The sequence below is a fragment of the Bison bison genome, unplaced genomic scaffold (genome assembly GCF_000754665.1).
Source record: "Bison bison bison isolate TAMUID 2011002044 unplaced genomic scaffold, Bison_UMD1.0 scf7180017864471, whole genome shotgun sequence".
NCBI classification, from domain to species: Eukaryota; Metazoa; Chordata; class Mammalia; order Artiodactyla; family Bovidae; genus Bison; species Bison bison.
Genome location: NW_011495032.1, coordinates 25,062,068 through 25,086,992, shown reverse-complemented (window position 1 = coordinate 25,086,992; position 24,925 = coordinate 25,062,068). Strand labels below are relative to the sequence as shown.

At 35.9% G+C, this 24,925-nt stretch overlaps 1 protein-coding gene across 1 annotated transcript in view; it reads right to left on the bottom strand.

Annotated features, from left to right (window-relative positions):
- Window positions 1–23,094, bottom strand: part of BMPR2 (bone morphogenetic protein receptor, type II (serine/threonine kinase)) — a 149,133-nt gene extending 126,039 nt beyond the window's left edge. The window contains exon 1 of the mRNA XM_010860989.1: window positions 21,820–23,094. Coding sequence (XP_010859291.1) covers window positions 21,820–21,826 — 7 coding nt within the window. The 5' untranslated portion in view covers window positions 21,827–23,094. The remainder of the gene's footprint in view (window positions 1–21,819) is intronic.
- Between the last annotated feature and the right edge of the window lie 1,831 nt (window positions 23,095–24,925).

Here is a 24,925-nt window from a genome sequence, read left to right as displayed (position 1 = left end):
GGGCTGATCTCCTTCAGAATGGACTGGTTGGATCTCCTTGCAGTCCAAGGGACTCTCAAGAGTCTTCTCCAACACCACAGTTCAAAAGCATCAATTCTTCAGTGCTCAGCTTTGTTTATAGTCCAACTCTCACATCCATACGTGACCAATGGAAAAAGCATAGCCTTCACTAGACGGACCTTTGTTGGCAAAGTAACGTCTCTGCTTTTTAATATGCTGTCTAGGTTGGTCATAACTTTCCTTCCAAGGAGTAAGCGTCTTTTAATTTCATGGGTGCAGTCACCATCTGCAGTGATTATGGAGCCCAGAAAAATAACCTCAGCCACTATTTCCACTGTTTCCCCATTTATTTGCCATGAAGTGATGGGACTGGATGCCACGATCTTAGTTTTCTGAATGTTGAGCTTTAAGCCAACTTTTTCACTCTCCTCTTTTGCTTTCATCAAGAGGCTTTTTAGTTCTTCTTCACTTTCTGCCATAAGGGTGGTGTCATCTGCATATCTGAGGTTATTGATATTTCTCCCAGCAATCTTCATTCCAGCCCAGCGTTTCTCATGATGTACTCTGCATGTAAGTTAAATAAGTAGCGTGACAATATACAGCCTTGACGTACTCTTTTTCCTATCTGGAACCAGTCTATTGTTCCATGTCCAGTTCTAACTGTTGCTTCCTGACCTGCATACATGCTTACTATTCATCAAAAATCATCTTTTAAATTTAAGTATTTTAAATGATGGCTATTTCTTCAAATATTAATTACCCTGGTAAAAATAAATTTTAAATATCCAAGATCAACCCTGATAAAGATTTATGACAGGAAACCATAACATTCCAAGAGGAAAACATAGGCAGAACACTCTTTGATGTAAATTATAACAATATTTTTTTAGATCTGACTCTGAAAGCAAAGGAAATAAAAGCAAAATTAAACAAATGGGGCCTAATTAAACTTAAGAGCTTTCTCACAGCAAAGGAAACCACTGACAAAACAAGAAGACAATCTACTGAATGGGAGAAAATATTTTCAAATAATATGATGAATAAGAGGTTAAGTGTGGTGTTAGAGAAGACTCTTGAGAGTCCCTGGGACTGCAAGGAGATTAAATCAGTCCATCCTAAAGGAAATCAATCCTGAATATTCATTAGAAGGACTGATGCTGAAGCTGAAGCTCCAATACTTCGGCCACCTGATGCGAAGAACTGACTCATTATAAAAGACCCTGATGCTGGGAAAGATTGAAGGCAGGAGGAGAAGGGGACAACGGAGGAGATGGTTGGATGGCATCACCAACTCATGGGCATGAGTTTGAGTAAGCTCCAGGAGATGGTGAAGGACAGGTGACCCTAGCATGCTGCAGTCCATGGGGTCACAAAGAGTCAGACATGACTGAGCAACTGAAGCACAAAAAGAGATTAACATACAAAATATATAAACAGCTCATACAACTCAACATTAAAAAAACAAAAAACCCTTCTGCCAATAAAAATGAGCAGAAAACCTGAACACACAGGTTTCCAAGAAGGAAATGCTGATGGCCAAAAAGAACAAGAAAAAAGACTCAATACCACATTAGTCCTCAGGGAAATGCAAATCAAGACCACAATGAGACATCACCTCACACTAGTCAGAATGGCTATCGTCAAAAAGAATACAAGTAACAAATGTCGGGAAGGATATGTTGGTAAGGATATGAGAACCCTGTGCTGGTGGGAATGTAAATTGGTGCAGCCACTGTGGAAAACATTATGGAGGTTTTCAAAACACTAAAAAGAGAACTATATGAGTCAGCAATTACATTCCTGGGTATCTATCTGAAAAATAAAAACAACCCACTAATTTGAAAAGATACATGCACCCCAATATCATAGCAGCATTATTTACAATTGCCAAAATATAGAAGCAATGTAAGGGTCCATCAACAGATAAATGGATTAAAAAAAAATATAGATAATACATACAATGAAATACTACTCAGCCATTAAAAAAGAATGAAATTTTGCCATTTGCTACAACATGAATGGACTTAGACGGTACTATGCAAAGTAATAAAAGTTAGAGAAAGACAAATACACTAGTAAACCTTGCCTGACTGAAATACAAAGGTTGTTTGGTGAGCAGTATAGGCATATCGTTGTTGTTTAGTCGCTAAGTTATGTCCAACTGTTTGCAACCACATAGACTGAAGCCAGCCAGGCTCTTCTGTCCAAAGACTTTCCCAGGCAAGAATATTGGAGTGGGTTGCCATTTCCTTCTATAGGAGATCTTCCCGACACAAGTATCAAACCCATGTTTCCTGCTTGGCAAGTGGATTCTTTACCACTGATCCACCAGGGAAGCCCAGTACAGGTATGGGGTGACTTAATGAGCTACATAAACCATAATGAAATATCATTTTGAGAATGGGATCTGAGGTCTTTTTAAAACTGTGAATTAGGGGGAAATCTTCTGACTAAAGTAAAACAATTTAAAACAGAAAATAACTAAGCTTTATTCACTTGCAAAATTGTCAGATTTTTATACCCTGTGGAAATGTGAAATTGTTGCCGTTGTTAAGCAACAATTATTTGTGTATATTCTTTACTCTTACTGCTTCATTTCCCTCGGAAGTCTCCCAAACATGCATCTCCAGGAACTTTGAAACTAAGGGAAATTTAAGAAACAAGACTTTTTTTCTTCTATCTACTTGGTTCTATCTGATGCTAATTACTAACCTTCAGGTTTTGCTTCATGTTTTCAAAAACATCAAATAGTCCATTATGCCCATTTTGTTTCCTTTTAGTAGAAACTCTGCAACTGTTTATGTCCCTCATCCCCAGGAAGAGAGCTAAATAACATGTTCAACTGTCAAGTAAGTACAGAAATAACTGCAGTAACTGTAAGGCTAATAGAAAAATAAAGAAAAGAAAGTTATCAGGGGAAAAAAGCTGGATAACTAGTCAATATTACCCTGAAATTGGCAGAGCCCCACTGCCTGCCTGCTTACATCGCTCACAAATGTCCTATATTAATAAATATACCTCTTGCTTATCAAAAAAAATTCTAAAATTAAGGAAAAAGTTAATTGCTTTTGCCTATTAATACAAGTTCAGGAAGAATTTTAATATAAGACTAAATTAGTAGAAAACCTAAACATTAGTCCTTCAATAAGTGCAGAACAGTGTGATGAGTGCCGAAGTTAATAATTACCATTCAGCCTACATTAAACACTAAGCCACAGGATCACAGGTCAGGATGGTGACGGAAAAGGCACAACAGGGCTTCTGGAGTTCTGTTACTGTACAGGGTGCTGATTACGATGTGTGTTTTCAGTTGGTGAAAACTTCTTGGTGAAAATCCATCATACTTAACGATTTGTGCATTTACAATATACCTTAGAAAGTCAAATATGGACAGCATGTAACTCTTAAAAGGTAATTTGCAATTTGCTTAGACCTGTTTTTCTTTATGAGTCTAAATATGCTTTACCAAAAAAACATATTTTTCAAATTTAAAAGTCTGAGAAACGAATAGTAAGGCTGCTTCCTTCCCCACAGAAAAGTACTAATTCATAAATAATTCTTTTAGTTCAAGATCATTTTTAAAGAAAGCATATGAAAATTTCCTGTAGAGAAAATAACTAAGAAAAGAATTATAACATATTGGGATATTGTAAGCTAGAAAAGCTTCTTCTGAGAAGTTTTTTTAAAAAAACAACAACTCTGATGGAAAACCTTTCTTTAAATGTATACTCCCTGTACATGCACTAGTTTTTAAATAATAGAAGAAAGCAAAGCAACTAAAGATACATCTCCTGTGAATTTTTAGACATCTACAAATTAAAATAATTAACTGTAAACTTCTGCTGCTGGAGTATCAAATTAGAAAAATAGACTCTGCCAGCTATGTCATGTCTTCCAGCAGTTAGCTGTAAAATCTTTACTTCATTTAAATTCTACCTTAATTCTGCCCCCAATTATTCTGTTACTTTATGGAGTTTTCACTCTACTATAAAAGAAAAATCACTGATCAAATTCTGTTATCAAATTCTCATAATTTAAGGTCTAGTTCAGAAAAAAATTTTTGATGAGACACTATAGACTGCAATCACACCAACTATTCTAGAGTCCAAGTAAGAAAACTAGAAGCCTCCAGTATTATTTGAAAGTAACCAAGAATGAGAAAACTTTACCCTGACCAAAAAAAAAAAAAAAACCTACTAGGGACATATGAATGAGCACTTCTCTGTGATAATGGGCAGAAGGAATATCAACAACAACAACAAAAAAAATCTCAAAGTGAAATATGGACTCTGTACCTATGTGAGCAAAGAAAGACTACACGTGCTTTAAATGAGAATACAAATGAGACATGACCCTAGTCTTCAAACATTGCAATAATAAACTTTTTAAGAACATGACAAACAGGAAAGTCCTGATCTCAAAGGGCCATGGGACTAGCAATTATTCTTCTAGTCTGTATTTTCTGCATCATAAAGGAGTCCAGGAAGATGGACTCTACCCCTATTCTTTGAATCATTACTTGAGGCAAAATACTTTCCATGTTTACATTTTTCCAATAAATGAAAAATACAGATAATACTAATACATATTTGTAGTGCTTCCTGAAAATTTTAAACAACACAGATCTCTAAAATAAATGTTTGAGGGAAATAGGTTTTTAAAACTAATTCAACTGTACATTCCAAATCCAAGAAATAGTCCCTGCTATTTAGAAAACAGTATACAACAGAAGGAAGACATGTGATGATACCAAAATATAAGCTGACATACCAGGGAGAAAAACGCAACCTGCCGTCTCCCTTGTCCATCTGGATCACTACAACTGCTTAACCAGGATTCTGACTTCTCCTTAGTTCCTCTCTAATCTTTCTCCACACACAAGCCAAAGTCATCACTGAAAAATAAAAATTAGATCATGAATTGACCTGCTTAAACTCTTTCAATATCATTTCTCATTTTCCTAAACTAAAATTCAAACTCTTCATCTTCTGCCATGGCCTAAAAGGCCCCACAGGATTTAGCTCCTGGCTGCCTATCTAACCCCTTGTCATTGATCTCTCTCCCTAGTTACCATACTCTAGGCCACATCAGTTTCCTTTTTGGTTGTAAAATACCAAGCTCTTTCCCACCTTCCAGCCTTTGGACTTTCTGATCTTCTTCTGGCAATTATTCACAAATTTGACTCATTTTAATTCTTCAGAAGTTATCTTGTATGGAAGGCTTCATTAACCACCTTAACCCTTTAAATACAGCCCTGTTGACATTCACCATAATCTCTGCCTTGGGCATTTACATATTTACTACTTACTTATGATCTATCTTCTGGACAAGCAAGTGCCATTAGAGGCAGAAATCTAGACGCCTTGTTCATGGTCTCTTAACCTAACTTAATCTTCATAAATATAACAGGTAAAAACTAGATTACAGAATGTAAGCTCTCCTACATATTTTGCTCAATATCTCCTTTCAACACTTCTAAACAGTGCTCAAAGGCCAGAAGATATAGGAAAACCATAAGAATATTCAAAACTCAGCAGGTAAGTCTTTGATCTTAGTTCATTTCAGGAGTGTTTCAAACTTGCCTTCTCCTTAAGCTTATGATGTCTTCAAACCTATTTTAACAGTTTCCCTATAGAAAAGCACAGCACTAGGCTGAGTTGCCTCCCTGGATAGCTAAATGGCCTCCTTGGCAACACTGGGTACATTACAGCATATAATTTGCTTCACGTACAGCCCTTTTATTTTAGCACCAGTTTTTTCTTTTCACATGTAATTAGAAAAGAGCTAAATGAAACATTTCCCCAAAAATAATGAAAAGAAAAATCTCTAAAGATGTAATACGAAGAATTTTGAATTTAAATTATCAGTGCTTTTCTCTACAGAAATGTCATCATAAAACATTGAAACCAGAAAATCATTTTTTCTTACCACTGTTACCTGCTTACATGAAATTACAGATCAAAAGTTCTTAGGTTTACCGGAAAGGTATGATGGGGACGGAGGTGGGACGGATGTTTAAATAAGAGGGGACATGGGTAAACTTATGGCTGATTCATGTTGATATTTGGTAGAAACCAACACAGTACTGTACAGCAATTACTCTTCAATTAAAAATTTAAAAATTACTTTAAAAAAGGTTCTTTGGTTTAGTGAAACAGTATTTTTTAAGGGAAGTGTTACTCACTAGAGTAAGATTTAAAATATCAATAAAAATTTCTTGCTCAAGAAAACTATAAGGCACTCCAGTCAAAGAGATATACTGTGGTTCTATCTATTTAAAAAAAAAAAAACCAAGCATACAGTATCTCTGATGAATTATTTAATATTTATCATATAATACATTACCGAATGATTAAAGTGGGGCTTCTCTTCCTATATTGGTTTATGACACCCTCTGCTTTCTTTTGCTACTTGCTTTTCATTTTAAGTGCTTCCTCTCACCTGATTTAAATTCTGTCATCAAAGCAAATGTTGCTAGATAACTCAAAAACTCCAACTGTCAAGAATAAAAATAGTAGGAGGAATGTACGTGGGAAATACAATCCTAAACAGTATCAGTGAGCTCTTGCGTATGTATGTCTCTCTCTTCTAGATTGCTACTTTTATTGTTACCTCCTTAACCATCTATACTCCTTTTACAACCCTTTCCCCACAAGGGATGGTAAGCCATTAGCCAGATTTCAAGACTAGAGCTCAGTACAGCACGTGGGCCAATGGTGAATAAGAATATAATGCACCAAATAACCTCAGCCTTCATCACACTTCACCACCAGGGGCTTAGGAGGATGACCATCAATCAAATATAAAACTCAGTGGCCACAGGAATGACAAAGGACTACTCAGATAGCTGAATTTCCCCCTCCTCCTCTTTTTTGTACAGTCCAGCCCACTTGACTAGGCCTTTCTGAGCCTCTGTCCCTGCTCCTTACGGTTGTCTCACACCTATGTTTACCACACATTTGGTCACTGAGAGATGCTACTCTCAATATAATTCTTTTTATTCAAGTATTACATTATTAATGTCACATTTTTGGGAGGAGGTAAATCTTACACAACAGGTTCCTTTAACAATAATGAAATATTCATAAGCTGCAGAAATTCACTGCTTCTCCAACACAATTCTCAAGATAATTACTGAGGATATGACTCAGTTGAATCTCACAGGACTCTCTCTCCAAACACCTTAACTACATGCAATCTTCTAAACAACAAATTCTATAATTAGTGACCTAAATAAGTACAACGGGCTGAAAAGATTTCAGCAATCAGTTCACCTAAGTGACAAGATGATAAATACAAACACAGTAATTTTAGTACTCGTGACTGTATTAACTTCCTTCTGATAGTCATTTATTTAATTTTTCAAAATTATCTTTTCAAATACAATTCTTTGCTCCCAAACTTTCCAATACCATAGCTACTGTTTAAAAATATTTGAATTCACAAACCTAGAGGAGCTTACACAAAGAACGGTATGCTGCTTTGGAGTCTATACTAATTCAGAGATAAAAAGCAAGACCAAGCTGGGGAAGTTTGGGTGGAGAAAGACAGACAATTTCCTCTTACTTAAGAGGAAATTAAGTAAATGACGTTTTCTCCCTTCCCTCAGACTCCCCCCAGACCTATCCCTTCACATTTTTCTACCACTATTCTTTTCTCCATTTGTACCACTCCTATGAAATAGGACCACTGGAATGGAAAACTAGAATGACAAAAGTATTACACTTAGTGTAATGTATTTCCAGACAATGTATTTGGTACTGCAAAGAACAGGTTCTAACTCAAACTCGTTCAGAACACATTAAATGAATATTCATGCTGAGGCATTTAAAGCCGTTGATATCAGTCATATATTTTACTTATTTGATGCTCCCTCAACTTTTAAGTTAGAAACCCAAACAACTAGAGTTCTTAGAAACTTTTAAATTAAAGTAATAGGTAACGTGCTAAATGAGAGCTAAAATGTCTGGGTGCCAATGCTGAGGCATTGTAAGCAACTGATATTAGTCACCTATTTATCAGGACAAGCAAAAAAATCTACTACAAGTTAGCAGAAGTACATTTTATATATTCCAAATAACCTGCCCCTTAATGATGCTCTTCACTACCCAAACAAGACACTTTCTCTACTTGGAATTCATCGAATAAAAGACAATTTGGCTATATAAGCAGCAGTAGAGTGCAGCAGTTAAGAGTATGAGTAAAAAAAAAAAAAAAGAGTATGAGTTGTCCATGTCTATATTCTCCCTATCACTTGTTAACTATATTGCTTTGGGCAAGTTTCTTAATTTTTCTGTGCCTAAAACTGCTCATCTGTAAATGAGGATAATACAGAATATCTACCACGTTATTGAGTTAATAAATGTACAACACAAAGAACAGTTCCAGGTGGATTAAATTATCTAAACATTAAAAAGAAAACAACTACAGACTCACCTACTATAAGATAAAATTTTTGGAAATTGTGGATATATTAAAGGCTTTTCTAAGATAACACAAATCCAGACCTCAAAAAGCAAAAATAAACAGTTCTAATTGCATAAAATCATTTTCTAATATTAATATCACCCTAAAACTAGTAAGAAAAAGAAATAAATCATCAGAAAAATTAATCTGATACCTGAACACATAATTCAAGAGAAACATAATTGTCCAGTAAGCATACAAAAAGAAACTTGGCTTAAGCAACCTAAATGTCCATCAAGAGAGGAATAGATAAAGAAGGTGTGGTACATATACACAATGGAATATTCCTCAGCCATAAAAAAGAACAAAATAATGCCATGTTGCAGCAACATGGATGGAGATTGTCACACTGAGTGAAGTCAGACACAGAAATATATGATATTGTATAATGTGGAGTCTAAAAAAACCAGAGGGTACAAATAAACTTCTTTATAAAACAGAAGTAGAGTCATGAGTGCAGAAAACAAACTTACGGTTACCAGGGGATAAGGGGAGGAGATAAATTGGAAGATTGGGACTGATGTATACATACTACTACATACAAAATAGATAACTAATAAGACCCTGCTTTATGGCACAGAGAACTCTACTCAATACTCTGTAAAGGCCTATACCCTGTAATTTCCTATATGGAAAAAAACACTCTGTAATTTCCAATATGGAAAAAGAATCTTAAAGAAAAAAGACTGGATATATGTATTCACTTTGCAATCCACTTGAAACTAACACAACATTGTAAATTTACCATACTGCAATAAAAATTTTCAAACATAAAGCTTGGCTTCACTAACAATGAAAGCACTGCAAACAAACATACACAATGCTTTGGCAAAAAAAATTTTTTTTAAACTCACATTGTAAAATAGTTGGAAAAAGTATAAGAATGTATATTTGATATACCATTAGTGGAAATGAAAACTGCTACCATCTTTTAACAGGAAATTTGAAAGTTGGTACCAAAATTTTTAAATGTACAAGCTTTGAACAAATGATTTTACTTCTAGAACTATCCTGTATGATAATCACAAAAATCTGTGTTATACAGTACATAATGATTCTACCTTTGTTTAAAAAATAAAATCTCACTATATCCATATATTTATTTATAGTACATACAAAAAAAGTATGAAATACACCAAACTAGTAACACTAGTTATATTAAGGGAATGGGATTAGAGAAAAAGTAAAGAGGGAATGGATCTTTTTATTTTTTATACTTTATTATTACCTATAGAAATGTTTAATGATTTTGTGTTACAACTTTAGAATTCTAAAAAACAAAGATTCTTTTAAAGAAATAAAATCAAAGTCCAGAAGCAAAAACAAGTATTAAAATACAAAGCAAAGTCAATACAAGTATATCTTACTACTTCCTACAGTCACTATCTGATGTACTATTACGCAAATTCCTTTTGTAGACACTTGAAAAGATCACATTTCCTAGAGGTTGGGAGACCATGAGGCTAAAAAGTTAAGAAAGTAGTATAAGTAGAAGTGGTGTGAATCTCTTCTAGGCAGAACATTTAAATGCCAACAAAGACCTTATACTTTACCTCTGGCAACCAACAACTTTCAAGATGGTGCCCCTCCACCAACCCAGATCCCTGTATGATGAGCAGAATACCCCTGCCAGTCTTCAATGGATAGGTAGCATGAGCAAGAAATAACCATTGCTATTTTATAACAACCTAAACTATCCACTGATACAATTCCATAACTAGAATTTAATCTTTTTCAGTTACTGAATTTAACCTATTTTCATTAACAGGATGATGTAAAGTATGAAACTTATTAGCTACTTAGTGTACAAATCTAAACTGACTTACTACAAATCTAAGAGCATTGCCTTGCTCCTAAAAGGCCTTAGCAAGAACCAGTAAAACTGAATTTCTCATAAACCTAATGGACAAAATAATAATTCCTAGAGGAGCGCTGGATAAGTGGAAAAAGTTGGTGCTAAAGTGAAAATGAAAGTCACTCAGTCATATCCGACTCTTTATGACCCTATGGACGGTAGCCCACCAGACTCCTCTGTCCATGGAATTCTCCAGGAAAGAATACTGGAGTGGGTTGCCCTTCCCTTCCCTAGGCGATCTTCCAGATCCCCAGGAACTGAACCTAGTTCTCCCACATTGCAGGCAGATTCTTTACCATCTGAGCCACCAGGGTAGCTAAAGACTAAAGTGAATTCATAGTTTAACATTCTTGATAAAATTTCATCAAGGTAACACACCGGTTTAAAGAAACAAATAATTAAATACCCCAGAAAATTATCTCCCACCAAAAAGTGTTTCAATAAGTAAAATAATAAATTCATGTATTGACATCATTTGACTGTTCTTAATCTTGCCTCTCTTGTCACCATAATATGGCCCTTTGTGTGGTAACTGGATATAAAAAGTTACTCTTCACACTAGACTGGCCCCTAGGGGTTCTAATCACTAACAACAGATGGAAACACTGAAAATGTATCCTCAACCAAATATTTTATCATCATTCTTCTGATCTAACTGGTTTTCCTTTCCAAAACTTAAAAACTTAGACTCTTCAATGAAAATTTTTATTATCCACCAATATCTAAATGCTATACAACCAAAACCTAAAATATCTGCTGTCATATAATAAAATAAATCATAACTACCAGTTTAGTCAAGGCAATTATTTCTGAATTATTAAAATGCCAATAAGATTTTCAGATGCTTAAAATATTCCAAGTATTTTATACCTTCAGGCTAACACTGTATCTATTATATTAATGCTGTGCTTTGAAGGTATAAAGGACTTTATTTACTCATCTATGAAATCAGGAAAATAATAGTAGTGATCAGTCTAGTTTGAGACTGATGAGATAACACAGTAAATATGTAAGGCATTTAATGGATATATTAAAGGCTTAAGAAATATTCATGTGAAAAAAAAAAAAAAAAACTCGTCTGGCAGTCCACTAGTCCTTCCATTTACCCCAAACATCCAATTCCATCTAAAACTATTATAGCCAATGCCTCTATCACAGTTTTATCATGTTCCATAATTCCCTTTTTTTTTTTTTTGGTTGCACCAGGCCTTTGATGCTGCAAGCTAGCTTTTTCATATTGTGGTGAGCAGGGGCCGCTCTCTAGTTACAGCGCACAGGCTTTCTCACTGTGGTGGCTTCTCTTGTTGCAGAGCATGTAGGCTCAGTAGTTGTGGCACGCAGGCTTAGTTCCCCAGCATGTAGAATCTTCCCAGAGCAAAGATCGAACCTGTGTCCCCTGCATTGGCAGGCAGATTCTTAACCAGTGTACCACCAGGGAAGTCCGAATGTTTCATAATTCCTTCATCAAGCCCACAGTCAACACATTTCAGGTAAGAAAGATTATACAAATTTTGCATTACAGCTTGATAATCCGTGCAATGCACCTTCAGGGTTTCTTAATATGGTCAAGGCAAGGTTAATGGACAGTGTCGGACACAGGACTCTAGGTATGTATGTAAACTTTTATATATCTCTTTTGGTAATAATTGCCCTTATATCTTATTGCTATGTAATTTGACATATCATATAGACTCTTAAAGTCACATCATACCATAGTAGAAAAATGTACTTTATATCTACCAGTTCCTTACATAGAATTTCTTTAAAAAGAATTTATTGGGACTTCCTTGATGGCCCAGTGGTTAAGACTCCATGCTCCCAATGCAGAGGGCATGGGTTTGATCCCAGTATGGGAATTCCACATGCCGAACGGTGTGGCCAAAAAAGAAAAAAAAAGAATTTATTGAATAGATTGCATAATATTTCAAAGAAACAGGATGTTGGGCCCCTAATTTAAAAATGAAAGGACTGCCCTTTGTATAAATAAAATGTACTATAGTTTGAATACACCCTGAGAAAAATATTCAACATATATGAAGTCAGTGAGAATGTATTCAACAAGTTTTAGGAAAAAAGCAGGTTTCAAGGTACAATTTTATGTGTTTGTGTTGTGTATACAGGGTACAGTATCACTTTAAAATCTATGTATGGAAAAGGGCTTTAAAAGTATTAAGATTCTTATATTCAAGTAAACATGATTATGAATTTAAAAATTGTCTTTATTGTATTTGTATGAAATAAGCACGTACATTTTTCATAAACTTATTTTTTCATAAACTTATTTTTGAACAACTTTTGTTTTACAGAAAAACTGCAAATATACAGAGGTTTTTCTATACACCACTCACCCAGCCCCCACTATTATTAGTATCTTTTATTAATATGGTATATTTGTTACAACTAAGAAACCAATGTTACATTACTATTAACCAAACTCCACATTTTATCAGGATTTTACTAGTTTCCCCTAATGTCCTTCTTCTCTTCCAGGATAGTTAGTAGCACATTATTTAATCAGTCATCATGTTTCTTTAGGCTCCTCTGGACCTAAAGAAACTTTCTCCAACCTTCTGATAACCTTGCCTCTGATAACCTTGGTAGTTTTAAGGAATGCTAGTCAGGTATTTCGTAGACCGTTGTACATTTTAAGAGTGATATTTTTCTCCTGGTTAGTTAAACTAGGACTATGGGTTTTGTGGAGGAAAACCACAGAAGTAATGTGCCATTCTCTCATCTCACATCAGTACTATCAACATGACTAATCACTGATGATATTTATCTTGATTAACTGAGGTAGCATTTGCATTTTTCTCCACTTTAAAGTTAATTTCCCCCTCTACACAGTTTTGGTAATAAGAAAAATATAAGTATTTAAATTTTTCTTAACTTGTAATTTCATATTAGTTAATGGGTAATGCGCCAAAATTCAAAAAGTGCAAAAGACACCGAAAAGGACTTCCCTGGTGATACAGTGGATAAAAACCCACCTGCCATGCAGAAGACTTGAGTTCGATTCCTGCTGGGAAGATTCCACATGCAGCTGAGCAACTAAGCCCATGCATCACAACTACTGAAGCCTGCTCAAGTTTTAGAGCCCATGCTCTCCAACAGGAGAAGCCACCTCAGTGAGAAGCCCACTCACCACAACTAAGAGAAAGCCCATGTACAGCAACGAAGACCCAGCACAGCCATAAATAAATACGTAATGTTTCTAAAAAATAAAAAAAGAATGAAGTTGGACAACTTACACTCCCCAATTTTAAAACTTACCATAAATTTACAGTAATCAAAACAGTATGGCACTGGCAAAAAGAGAGACATACAGACCAATGCAAGATGCTTTCTCTCTGGATTCTCTTTCATAAGGATACTGATCCCATTCATGAAGCCACACTGTTCAAGACCTGATCACCTCCCAAAGGCCTCACCATTTAATATTATCACCTTGGGGGTTGATTTTAATATATGAATTTGAAGGAGAACATGCAGTCCATAGCATTTGAAAATCATCTATCTGATAAGGAATGGGAATATATAAAGAACACCTACCACTTGACAACAAAGACAAACATGATTAAAGAATGGGCAAATGCCTAAGAGTACCAACTCAGGCAATCAGTTCATAACGTATTCCTGGAAATGTAATGCATATCATAGTGAATTTAGACAATTAAATATTAAAAACTTCAAAGTTGCTAAGAGACTAGGTCCTAATTGTTCCCACCACAAACACACACAAAGAAATAGGTGTTAGCTAAATCTACAGTGGAAATCACACTGCAATATATAAATGTATCAAATCAACATGTCATACACCTTAAACTTACAAGCTGTTAAATGTCAACTATATCTCAATGAAACTACAATTTTAGTGAATTTTCTGGGGGTCAAATGATTAGGACTCAGTGCTTTCACTGCTGTGGCCCAAGTTCAATCCCTGGTTGGGGAACTAAGATCCCACAAGCCACGCAGCATAGCAAAAAAAAAAAAAAAAAGTAATTCTTTAAAAATAGTGGACAAAGAATTTGAATAGATATTTCTCCAAAGAAGATATACAAATGGTCAACAGGCACATGAAAAGATGCTCAACATCATTTATCATAAGGGAAATGGAAATCAAAACTACAATGAGACAACACTTCACATACATTAGGATGGTTATAATGAAAAAAAAAAAAAGATTGGCAAGGATGTGGAAAAGGCAGAACACTTGTACACTGCTGGTAAAATGGTAGAGCCACTGTGAAAAAAAGTTTGGCAGTTCCTCAAAAAACTAAACACAGAATTACCGTTTGATCTAACAATTATACCCACAGGTATTTTGCATAGGGGCTTCCTTCATAGCTCAGTCGCTAAAGAGTCTGCCTGCAATGAAGGAAACCCAGGTTTGATTCCTGGGACAGGAAGATCCCCTGGAGAAGGAAATGGCAACCCACTCCAGTATTCTTGCCTGGAGAATCCCATGGACAGGGGAGCCCAGTGGGCTATAGTCCATGGGGTTGCAAGAGTCAGACACGACTTGGCGACTATACCACTATATATATATATATATACATACACACACACACGCACAGGTATTGAAAGCAGGGACTAGAACATATACTTGTTCACCAGTATTCACTGCATTCGTTGCCCATCAACAGCCAAAAGGTGAAAACAACTCAAGTTTATCAACAGATGAATGAACACATACAATGAAATGTGTTTCAGCCTTAAAATGCAATGGAATTCTGACACATTCTGCAACAAGTATAAACCCTGAAAACATTATGCTAAGCAAAATGAGCCAGTAACAAAAGGACAAATATTGTATGATTCCACTTACATGAAATATCTAGAGTAGGCAAAAATCGCAGAGACAGAAAATAGATTAGAGGTTACCAGGGGCTGGGAGGAGGAGGGAATTGGGAACTATTGCTTAATGGTAACAGAGTTTCTGTTTGGGGTGATGAAAATGTTTTGGTGATAGCTGTACATACTCTGAATATAATACCACTAAATTGTACAGCTGAAAATGGTGGAAATAGCAAATCTTGTTATATATATATATATTTTTATATATATATATATTTTTTTTTTAACCACAATTTGTATAGTTAATAACACAATATACCCAAAGCTGATGCTGGGAATGATTGAGGGCAGAAGGAAGAGAAGGCATCAGAGGATGAGAGGGCTGGATGGCACCACCAATGCAATGGACATGAACTTGGGCAAACGTCAGGAGATGGTGAGGGACAGAGGCGCCTGGAGGGCTGCAGTCCATGGGGTCACAAAGAGTTGGACACGACTGGGTGACTGAACACCACCACCCGAAAGAACTGAACTGTACACGTCAAATGGGTGAATCATGTGGTACAGGAATTATATCCAATAAAGCTGTTTCAGGAATTATATCCAATAAAGCTGTTAGAAACAACTTACTAACCTAAAATTAAAATGGCATTATCACTAGTTTAGCATGTATGATAACTGGGTAAAGGCTGAGCTGAAATTGACCTTGGCATAATTTATTTTAAAATTAACATGAAACTCAAGATTGTAGAGAAGTCTAACCTTCTTAATTAAACTTCTACCTATTTAAAGTTTTACTCTAAGGTTTTTCCAATTCTAAAATTCTAAGATTTCAACTATTTAAAAAGCACTCTTTGCAGCTTCCCTGCTGGCTCGTTGGTAAAAAAAAAACCCACCTGCCAAAGCAGGAGACACAGGTTTGATCCCTGGTCCAGGAAGATCCCACAAGCATCGAAGCAACTAAGCCCACGCACCACAACCACTGAGTCTGTGCTCTACAACTCAGGAGTAGCAACAACTGAGCCCAAGAACTACAACTACTGAAGCCAGCTCGCCCCAAGGCCTGTCCTCCACAACAAGAGAAGCCACCACCATGCGAAGACCACACCACACACCTGCAACTAGACAAATGCGTGCAGTAGCAAAAACCCAGTGCAGCCAAAAAATAAATAAAAAGCACTCTCTAGTTATAGACTTTTTTTTGGTGCCACACAGCTTGTGGGATCTTAGTCCCTAGACAAGAGATTGAACCCCTGCCCTCAGCTTTTAAGGCAGAGTCCTAACCACCAGACCACCAATAAATTCCCTAAAGAGATCTTCTTTACACCACTTTTGTGGTCCTACTTCAACACAGTCAAGACATTAAATGCATCTGCAAAAAATTTTATATTTTCTTCAAAGTAGTACCTGCACAATTTCAGAATACTCCAGTTTCCCCTAACCTAAAAGTACCATATACTCCATAATAACCAAATGTACCATTCAAAGTGCTACACACTTACTAGTAACCAAGCATAACACTGGCTTTTCTCATATGATAAGCAAAAGTGTTATAAGTAGGAGGCCAACCTCCTCACTTTACAAGTGAGGATGAAAGTGAAAGCGTTAGTCCCTCAGTTCTGCAGACACTGTGACCCCATGGACTATAGCCCGCCAGACTTCTCTATTCATGGATTTCTCCAGGTAAGAATACTGGGGAGTGTAGCCATTCCCTTCTTCAGGGGATCATCCCGACCTAGGGATTGAACCCAGGTCTCCTGCGTTAGAAGCAGATTCTTTACCATCTGAGCCACCAGGGAAGCCCCCACAAGTGAGGATACTGAGACCAAAAAGAGGTGCTGTGCCAAAGTACAGCCAGGGACTACCCTGGTGGTCCAGTGGCTAAGACTCCATACACCCATTGCAGGAGGTCCAAGTCTGATCCCTGATCAGGGACCTAGATCCCACATGCCGCAATTAAAGAGTTCGCATGTCGAAATTAAAGATCCTGCATGCTGTAATGAACACTGGAGATCGAGTATGCCACAACTAAGACCTGGTGCAGCCAAATAAATAAATAAAACAAAGTGAACAGTCAAGAATACCACTAAGAAGGAATTCAAGTCTTTCTAGTTTCCAATTCTGGTTGCCTATTTAACTTAGAAATCATCTCTTTTCAAGGATAATTAAAGCCTGGGAGAGGAGGAGCAATAAGAGAAAATCAACAAGGGACAGAAGTAGCAATAACAGAAAAGTATACTCAAAACAATCTAAGGGAGATTTAAAACACACACACACACTCACAACCATTTAGAAGGGGAAGTGAAGATGGAGAAGATATAGAATAGAGGAAAAGGAAAGTCACTAGTCAAAAGAGGAGAGCTGTAAGCAAAGAGTGATCAAACTACCAAATTCAGTAGAAAAGTCAAAGAGAACAAGACTGAAAAGTGACTGGATTTGGCAATTAGGAAGTCACTGCTCACCTAACATACAGTGTGGGGTCAGGAGGGCAAGTAAAGAGTTAAGGATAGGGAAATCAAGAAGTGTTCACTGCTCTTTCTTTAAGATTAACAGAGAAGACAGATATAAAAGGAGAGTTCTCTGGTGGTCCAGAGGCTAGGATTCCAAGTTTTCAGTGGTTGGGAAGCTAAGATTTTGCAGAGTGCAAACTCACCAAAAAAAATTAAAGTGTGGATCAGCTAGAAGACACACAAGAACACAGTCTCTTCTCCTATATTGGAGAATATCTACAGGAATTTCTCATCCTGAAAGACAGGCAGAGGGAGAAAATAATACAACGCTAAAGGGTTTACAAGATAGCGAAATACCTACCCATGCTTACAACAGCATGGGATTGAATTCCCTTTCATAAAGTGATATAGGTTATGGCATGAGACAGTTGGGAGAAGGGAAGCAGCGTTTCTTATTTTTGACTCCACCAACATTTAGAAAAGAACTATGCACAAAGGAAGCACTAATAAATATTTGTTAGCTGGACACTTTAGTTCTCCTTCCGAAAGTCCTGTATCTGTCCTATTAATGTCCCCATACCTTTCCAGCTGCTCCCATGAGTACATATTGTAATAGAAACTGGGTCTAACACAAAACACTTCCAGTCAAACAATTACTGTATTGCAATTAAGAGCAAGCAATAAATGTTGTGTTCTAGTATTCCTGATGAGGTAATGTATTCCAAAATGTTCATATCATTTATTTACAGGCTTATTTCTAACCTTACATAGACTACATATATATGTTTTGTTGTCATCTTAGCTGTCATATCCATCTCACAGACCAAACAAAAGTTCAAAAAAAACAAAGTTAAGTCTATTGCACTCAAATGTCTACCAAAGTCACCTTTTAGAAAGCAATTAAAAAACTATTTAGATTATTTAACTAAGAGGGGGAAATACTTTGATAATATGAGTCTCTTTGGCATGTGTAAGTGCTATGCAAGACGGTCAAATCTCATGAATTTCTAGATACTATATTCATTTTCTTCATATTCACCTATACTTATTTTCTTCCAGAAGATATCAATCACATATTTCTTCTCTGGTAGACAGAAATTTAATATATGCAATTTATCCACCTGAAGGTCTCCATGTATTACTAATTTGTAACTGAAACCAAACAATGTTATATTAATATATTCTAGTTTAGCTTAGCACTAGTTCTTTTCTCTAAACTTCATCAACAGTTCTCACCTAAATTTACTAGGAAAAAAACCACTTCTTTCTTCCTTTTTGGCAGAAGGAAAACGGCCCAAATAAAAGTAGTACAAACTAAATAAACATAATATAATACGAGGTGAGTAAAACACTTAATTAAATAACATATCATCCTTAAGACTGCTGCTGCTGCTAAGTCACTTCAGTCATGTCTGACTCTGTGCGACCCCATGGACTGCAGCCTACCAAGCTCCTCCATCCGTGGATTCTCCAGGCAAGAACATTAGGACTAAAAATAATCAATAAAAAAAACTGTGCAAATTTTAAGAAAAAGGTTTTGGGTAGTTACTGAGAGCATAAAAATAAGAAAAGTTTGGTTATCAGTACTGACTGATTAGAAGGTCCAGAATAGGTTACAACTGGCACAAAAAGTAAGAAAATAAATAAAGTAAAATCTCAGAAAATAATCTTAGATCCAGTAGTTCTCAAACTTTTAAGGTACATAAATTTTACTTGGGGGAAATCTGTTTAAAATGCAGATTCTTAAAACTCAATGCCATTCAATATTAAGTGGGTCTGGGTTGGTGTCCAGGAATCTGCATTTCAAATATAATCTTGTCCAATTCCATAATACTGCAACTAAGAATACTATGTTAAATAGTCTATTTTTCCAGAATCACACAGAATGCAAGTCTCCTTAACTCAAGACAGTACTCTTCCTAGTATATCATTTAAACTATTTTGTAGTTAAAAGGCCTGAGACAAAGAAAGAATATGTTACTAATACATAATCTGCTGTATTGAGCAATTTTAGAATTCTTTTTTATTATTAATTCATTTAGTAACTCTTAAATTCTTGTATGTGCCTAGCAAAATGCTATATTACAAAACAATTTAAGATATGAACCCTGTCTTCTAGAGGTAATTATCAATTAGGAGGACAAGTGAAGTGAAGTGAAGTCAAAGTTGCTCAGTCATGTCGGACTCTGCAATCCCATGGACTAGTCCATGGAATTCTCCAGGACAGAATACTGGAGTGGGTAGCCTTTCCCTTATCTAGAGGATCTTCCCAACCCAGGGATTGAACCCAGGTCTCCCGCATTGCAGGCAGATTCTTTACCAGCTGAGCCACAAGGGAAGCCCTAGGAGGACAAGACAAATACACAAAACTAATCGCCAAAAGCAAGGCAATACATGAGTAAGCACCAAAATCAGTGGTATGGCCACTACCCTAAAGCAATCTACAGACTTAATGAGATCCCTATCAAATTACCCAAGATATTTTTCACAGAACTAAAAAGAATAATCCTAAAATTTATAAGGAACAATAAAAGACCCAGAATTGCCAAAGTAATCCTGAAGAAAAAGAAAAAAAATGGAGGCATAACCTTCCCAGACTTCAAACAATACTACAAAGCTACAGTAATTAAAACAGCATGGTACTGGCACAAAAACAGACATATAGATCAATGGAACAGAAGGAGAGCCCAGAAATAAACCCACAAACCTATAGTCATTAATCTCTGAGAAAGGAGGCAAGAATATACAACAGAGAAAAAGAGTCTCTTCAGCAAGTGGTGCTAGGAAAGCTAGACAACTGAATGTAAACCAATGCAGTTAGAACACTCCTTCACACTACACAAAAATAACCTCAAAATAGCTTAAAGACATAAATGTAAGACATGACACCATAAAATTCCTAGAAGAGAACATGCACAAAACATTCTCTGACATAAATCCTAACAACGCTTTCTTAGGTCAGTCTCCCAAGGCAACAGAAATAAAAACAAAAATAGGGACTTCCCTGGTAAACTAGCAGTTAAGACTCTACACTTCTACTCTAGGGCATGTGGGTTCAATCCCTGGTTGGGTTCAATCCCCAGTCAGGGAATTAAGATCCTACATGTTGTGGCCAAAAAAATAAATAAATAAAAGTAAAAATGGGATCTAATCAAACTTAGAAGCTTTTGTACAGCAAAGGAAACCATCAACAAAATAAAAAGACAAACTAAGAACTGGAAGAAAATATCTGCAAATAATATGACCAATAAGGACTTAATTTTCAAAATATATAAACAGTTCATGTAACTCAATAACAACAACAACAACAAAAATCAAAAATGGGCAGAAGACCTAAACAAATATACAGATGGCCAATAGGCACATTAAAAGATGTTCAACTTTGCTAATTACTAGAGAAATGCAAATCAAAAGCTACAATGAGGTATCATCTCACACCAGTCAAAATGGCCATCACTAAAAAGAACATAAAAAATAAATGTTAGAAAGCGTGTGGAGAAAAGGGAACTCTCCTATACTGCTGGTGGGAATATAAATTGGTGCAGCCACTAATGAAAGCAATATGGCGGTTCCTTAAAAAACTAGAGTTGCCATATGATCCAGCAATTCCAGTCCTGGGCATATATACAGAGAAAACTATAATTTGAAAAGATATAAGCACCCCAATGATCATAGCACTATTTACAATAGCCAAGACATGGAAGTAACCTAAATGTCCATCAACAAACTAATAGATAAAGAAGACGTGGTATATATACAAATGGAATACTACTTGGTAATAGAATGAAATAATGCCATTTGCAGCAACATGGATGGACCTAGAGATTATCATACTAAATGAAGTTTAAGTCAGAAAGAGAAAGACAAATACCATATGATATCACTTGTATGTGGACCCTAAAATAGGATACAAATGAATTTATTTACTAAACAGAAACAGATTGATAGACTTAGAGAACCAAAGAGAAAGGCAGTGAGTGAGGGAGAGATAAATTAGGAGTTTGGGATTAGCAGATACAAACAACTATATATATAATATATAAGCAACAAGGTCCAACTGTATAGCACAGGGAACTATATTCAATATTCTATAATAAAGCATAATGGGAAAGAATATGAAATATGTACAACTGAATTACTTTGCTCTACATCAGAAATTAACATAACACTGTAAGTCAACTATACTTCTATTTTTTTAAAAAAGTGATATGGCCAGTTATAAAATTAACTGTACCTTTTATAATTAAAACTTACCCATCATCTTTCACGGTTAGGAAAGTTGGCCTTTAATGTAGTAAAGCTGGAATAAACATCTCTTGCCCCACATTTTACACACACACACACCAACACCCACTCCAACAATACCACCACCACCACAATCCACATGCCATGATAGCTTTTGTAGACAACGTGTGTGTTGCTGAAGAGATGTATGTAAAACTGAAACCTAGTCAAGTGAACTATTTCAAATGCAGGAATAATCAGCTGACACCGATGAGGCAGAATCAGCTAACATGGGTGCCAACTGAGCCATGGACACAACTGAGCCAGACAAGGAGAAGAGGATTAAGAAAGGATGTAGGACTCCTGAACTCCTTTGGGTCCTGGAGAACCTTCCAGGTTTGGATCCCAAAAATGAGACCATTTGAAATACCATGGACTCCCTGGCCTCCGAGGCCAACAAAGATGGCAGGAAGGACAAGAAGGATGAAAACAAGTACAAAGACTGGAGGAAAAAAGAGTAGCTGAGTCTGGTTCCTCATATGGTGGAGAAGGACACAGGGTCAGATCTGTTATTTGTAATCATTACAACCTAAATGAACAGCTTAGCAACTTAAATAAAAAAAATTTTTTAACAGAAGCTGACTCTTAAATAAGTACTGCATTATATCACACCCTTTTATTAAAATTAAAACTTCATTTACAAACCAAACAAGCATGTATTTTCTATAAATTCTAATTTCCGCATACTAACTGTTCTTAGAATTAAGGATCCAAGAACTAGATAGAATAAGTGGGAAAGAGGGACCCAAAAGAAATAGGATTTATCCATGACCCCACAGAGGGATGTGATGTCAATCTTCCAGTGTTATTTTCCTGTTCAGCTGCACCATTTGCACCTGTCTAGTTACATCACTGCATCTGTACATCCCAAATTCACACAGGCCCTCTCTAGCTACCTTACACTTAATGAAACTGCACTAACCACTCCAATATTAGGCAAAGTTTTACACATTTAGAACCATGACATTTATAACAAGTGCTGTACTAAGATCGTGTCAAGAGTCCCGGCTTCTTTTCAAAGGTTAATCTGAAGACACTAACTCTATCTCATGTTCCCAATTAGACTGAGAAGTTGTTGCCTTCATTAATACGGTAGGTAACATGGTAGGTGCAGGTTGTAATTTTAGCTCAATTTACTGTGTGGTGAGTTATTTAAATTCTCTGTACTTCACTCGGGGCTTCCCAAGTGGCTCAGATGGTAAAGAATCTGCCTGCAACGCAGGAGACCCCGGTTCAATCCCTGGGTGGGGAAGATCCCCTGGAGAAGGACATGGCAACCCACTCCAGTCTTCTTTCCTGGAGAATTCCATGGACAGAGGAGCCCGGTGGGCTAAAGTCCATGGGGATGAACAGAGTACTTCACTCTCTATAAAAGGAGCATAACTGAACCTGGAGTAAAGAACAGTCATGGGGATCAAAAGCGAAATTACATGTAAGGCTACTAGAACAGTTCCTGGCACATAGCTAGCACCCAGTAAATACTGTTGTTACTATTATTGTTACAGATCTGAAATCCAACTTCACAAATTTTAGCATCTGGTAATTAGTAATACTGAAGGAAAAAAGATGACTAAAATCACTTTTAAAGAGTGATTAATCTATCCCATTTAAGGACCATTATTCTAATATTTCATTTACAAAACAAATCACATTTTTTAAGTCAATTGATCTTTCTCTTACTTTTACCAGTTCTAATCACAAAATAATAATTTTGTCAACTATAAATTAGAATCTGAGTTGTACAAAAGTCAAGAATAACCAACACTGAAAAGTGTATGCTCTGAGATTTCTGCTCTTAGAATGACTGCTTAAACTTAAAGCCTTTTACTGTCCTCTTATTTTACAGGGACCAACCACATGGCTTATTACTAGAGAATTTAAAGAGGTAACACAATATAAAGTAATCTAGAGAAAAATCATTCACTTTTCCCCAAAAGGAATTGTGATGATTAGTAACATTAAAATATCAGTGTTAAAATAAATTCAGTTCATCTCATTTTAACACAACTATCATAAACATAATAGACATCAATCAACAATATCAAAAGCACAAAAGTTCAAAATTTTTTTCAGTGTTTTCCAAATGGAAATATGAAATCTCCATATCTAACACAAGAAATGAGAAATTTACTGAATGTGAAAATATGCAGTTTTTAAATGGAAATATGCAATCTCCGAATCTATCACAGCACTGAGAATTTTATTGAATGTGAAAATTATACTTATTAAGAAAAAATAACTGGAAAGGTGTTGTTGTCCTCTATTCATTTCTAAATGTATAATCTATCTGGCCATCCTAAACCCAATTTAAGAATTACATGCATAATTCACTCCCTAAAATTTCTAAAAGCAAATCACCAAAAGACTGCTTGAAAAGTAATTGCAAACAAAACGAGGTTTTTTCCTAAAGGTGTCTGAGAACTAAAGAACAAAATATCCTAAAGAAAGAATATTTACTGAAGCTTCCCTTTAAGCTTCAGTAAAATGTCAAAAGACTTTCAGGACTCAAATCTCCTAGAAGTCTTGATGTGAGGTCAAAGTTGCCTCAATGACAGGAAAGCCAATAGAAAGCCAGATGACTAAATGAAAACTTACCGAAAACACTTCTAAGCCCAAAAGTAATTCCAAAAGTATACAAAATATGTGTCCAGATTGAAAAAATGAAAATTATTAATATACGTCAAAATAATGGTAATAACGATTAACAGTAGTATACAATGTATTAAGAATCTCTCAGATCTGCCTTCTTCAACATTTTTTGGAATAATCAAAGTACCAGGGATTCTCAAAGAGTGATCTACATCTAAAAATAAGCTTCAAGTGTGTGTTCTACAGTGGATGTCCTTTCTACTTACAGCCAATTCTGCTTCTTTATATTAAAAAAAAAAAAAAAAATCTACAGGTCTGTTCCCAAAGATCTCCTAATAGGCACTGTTCACTGGTGATTAAAATATTATTTTTAATCCCTGCATTACCTCACAGCTAAAAATGTCAAGATACCACACCCTACGTGTCTTTCTTCCCCCCCGCCCCGGTGGGGGGAGTGGGGGGTGGGGAATACGAGGTGTGGGGATTT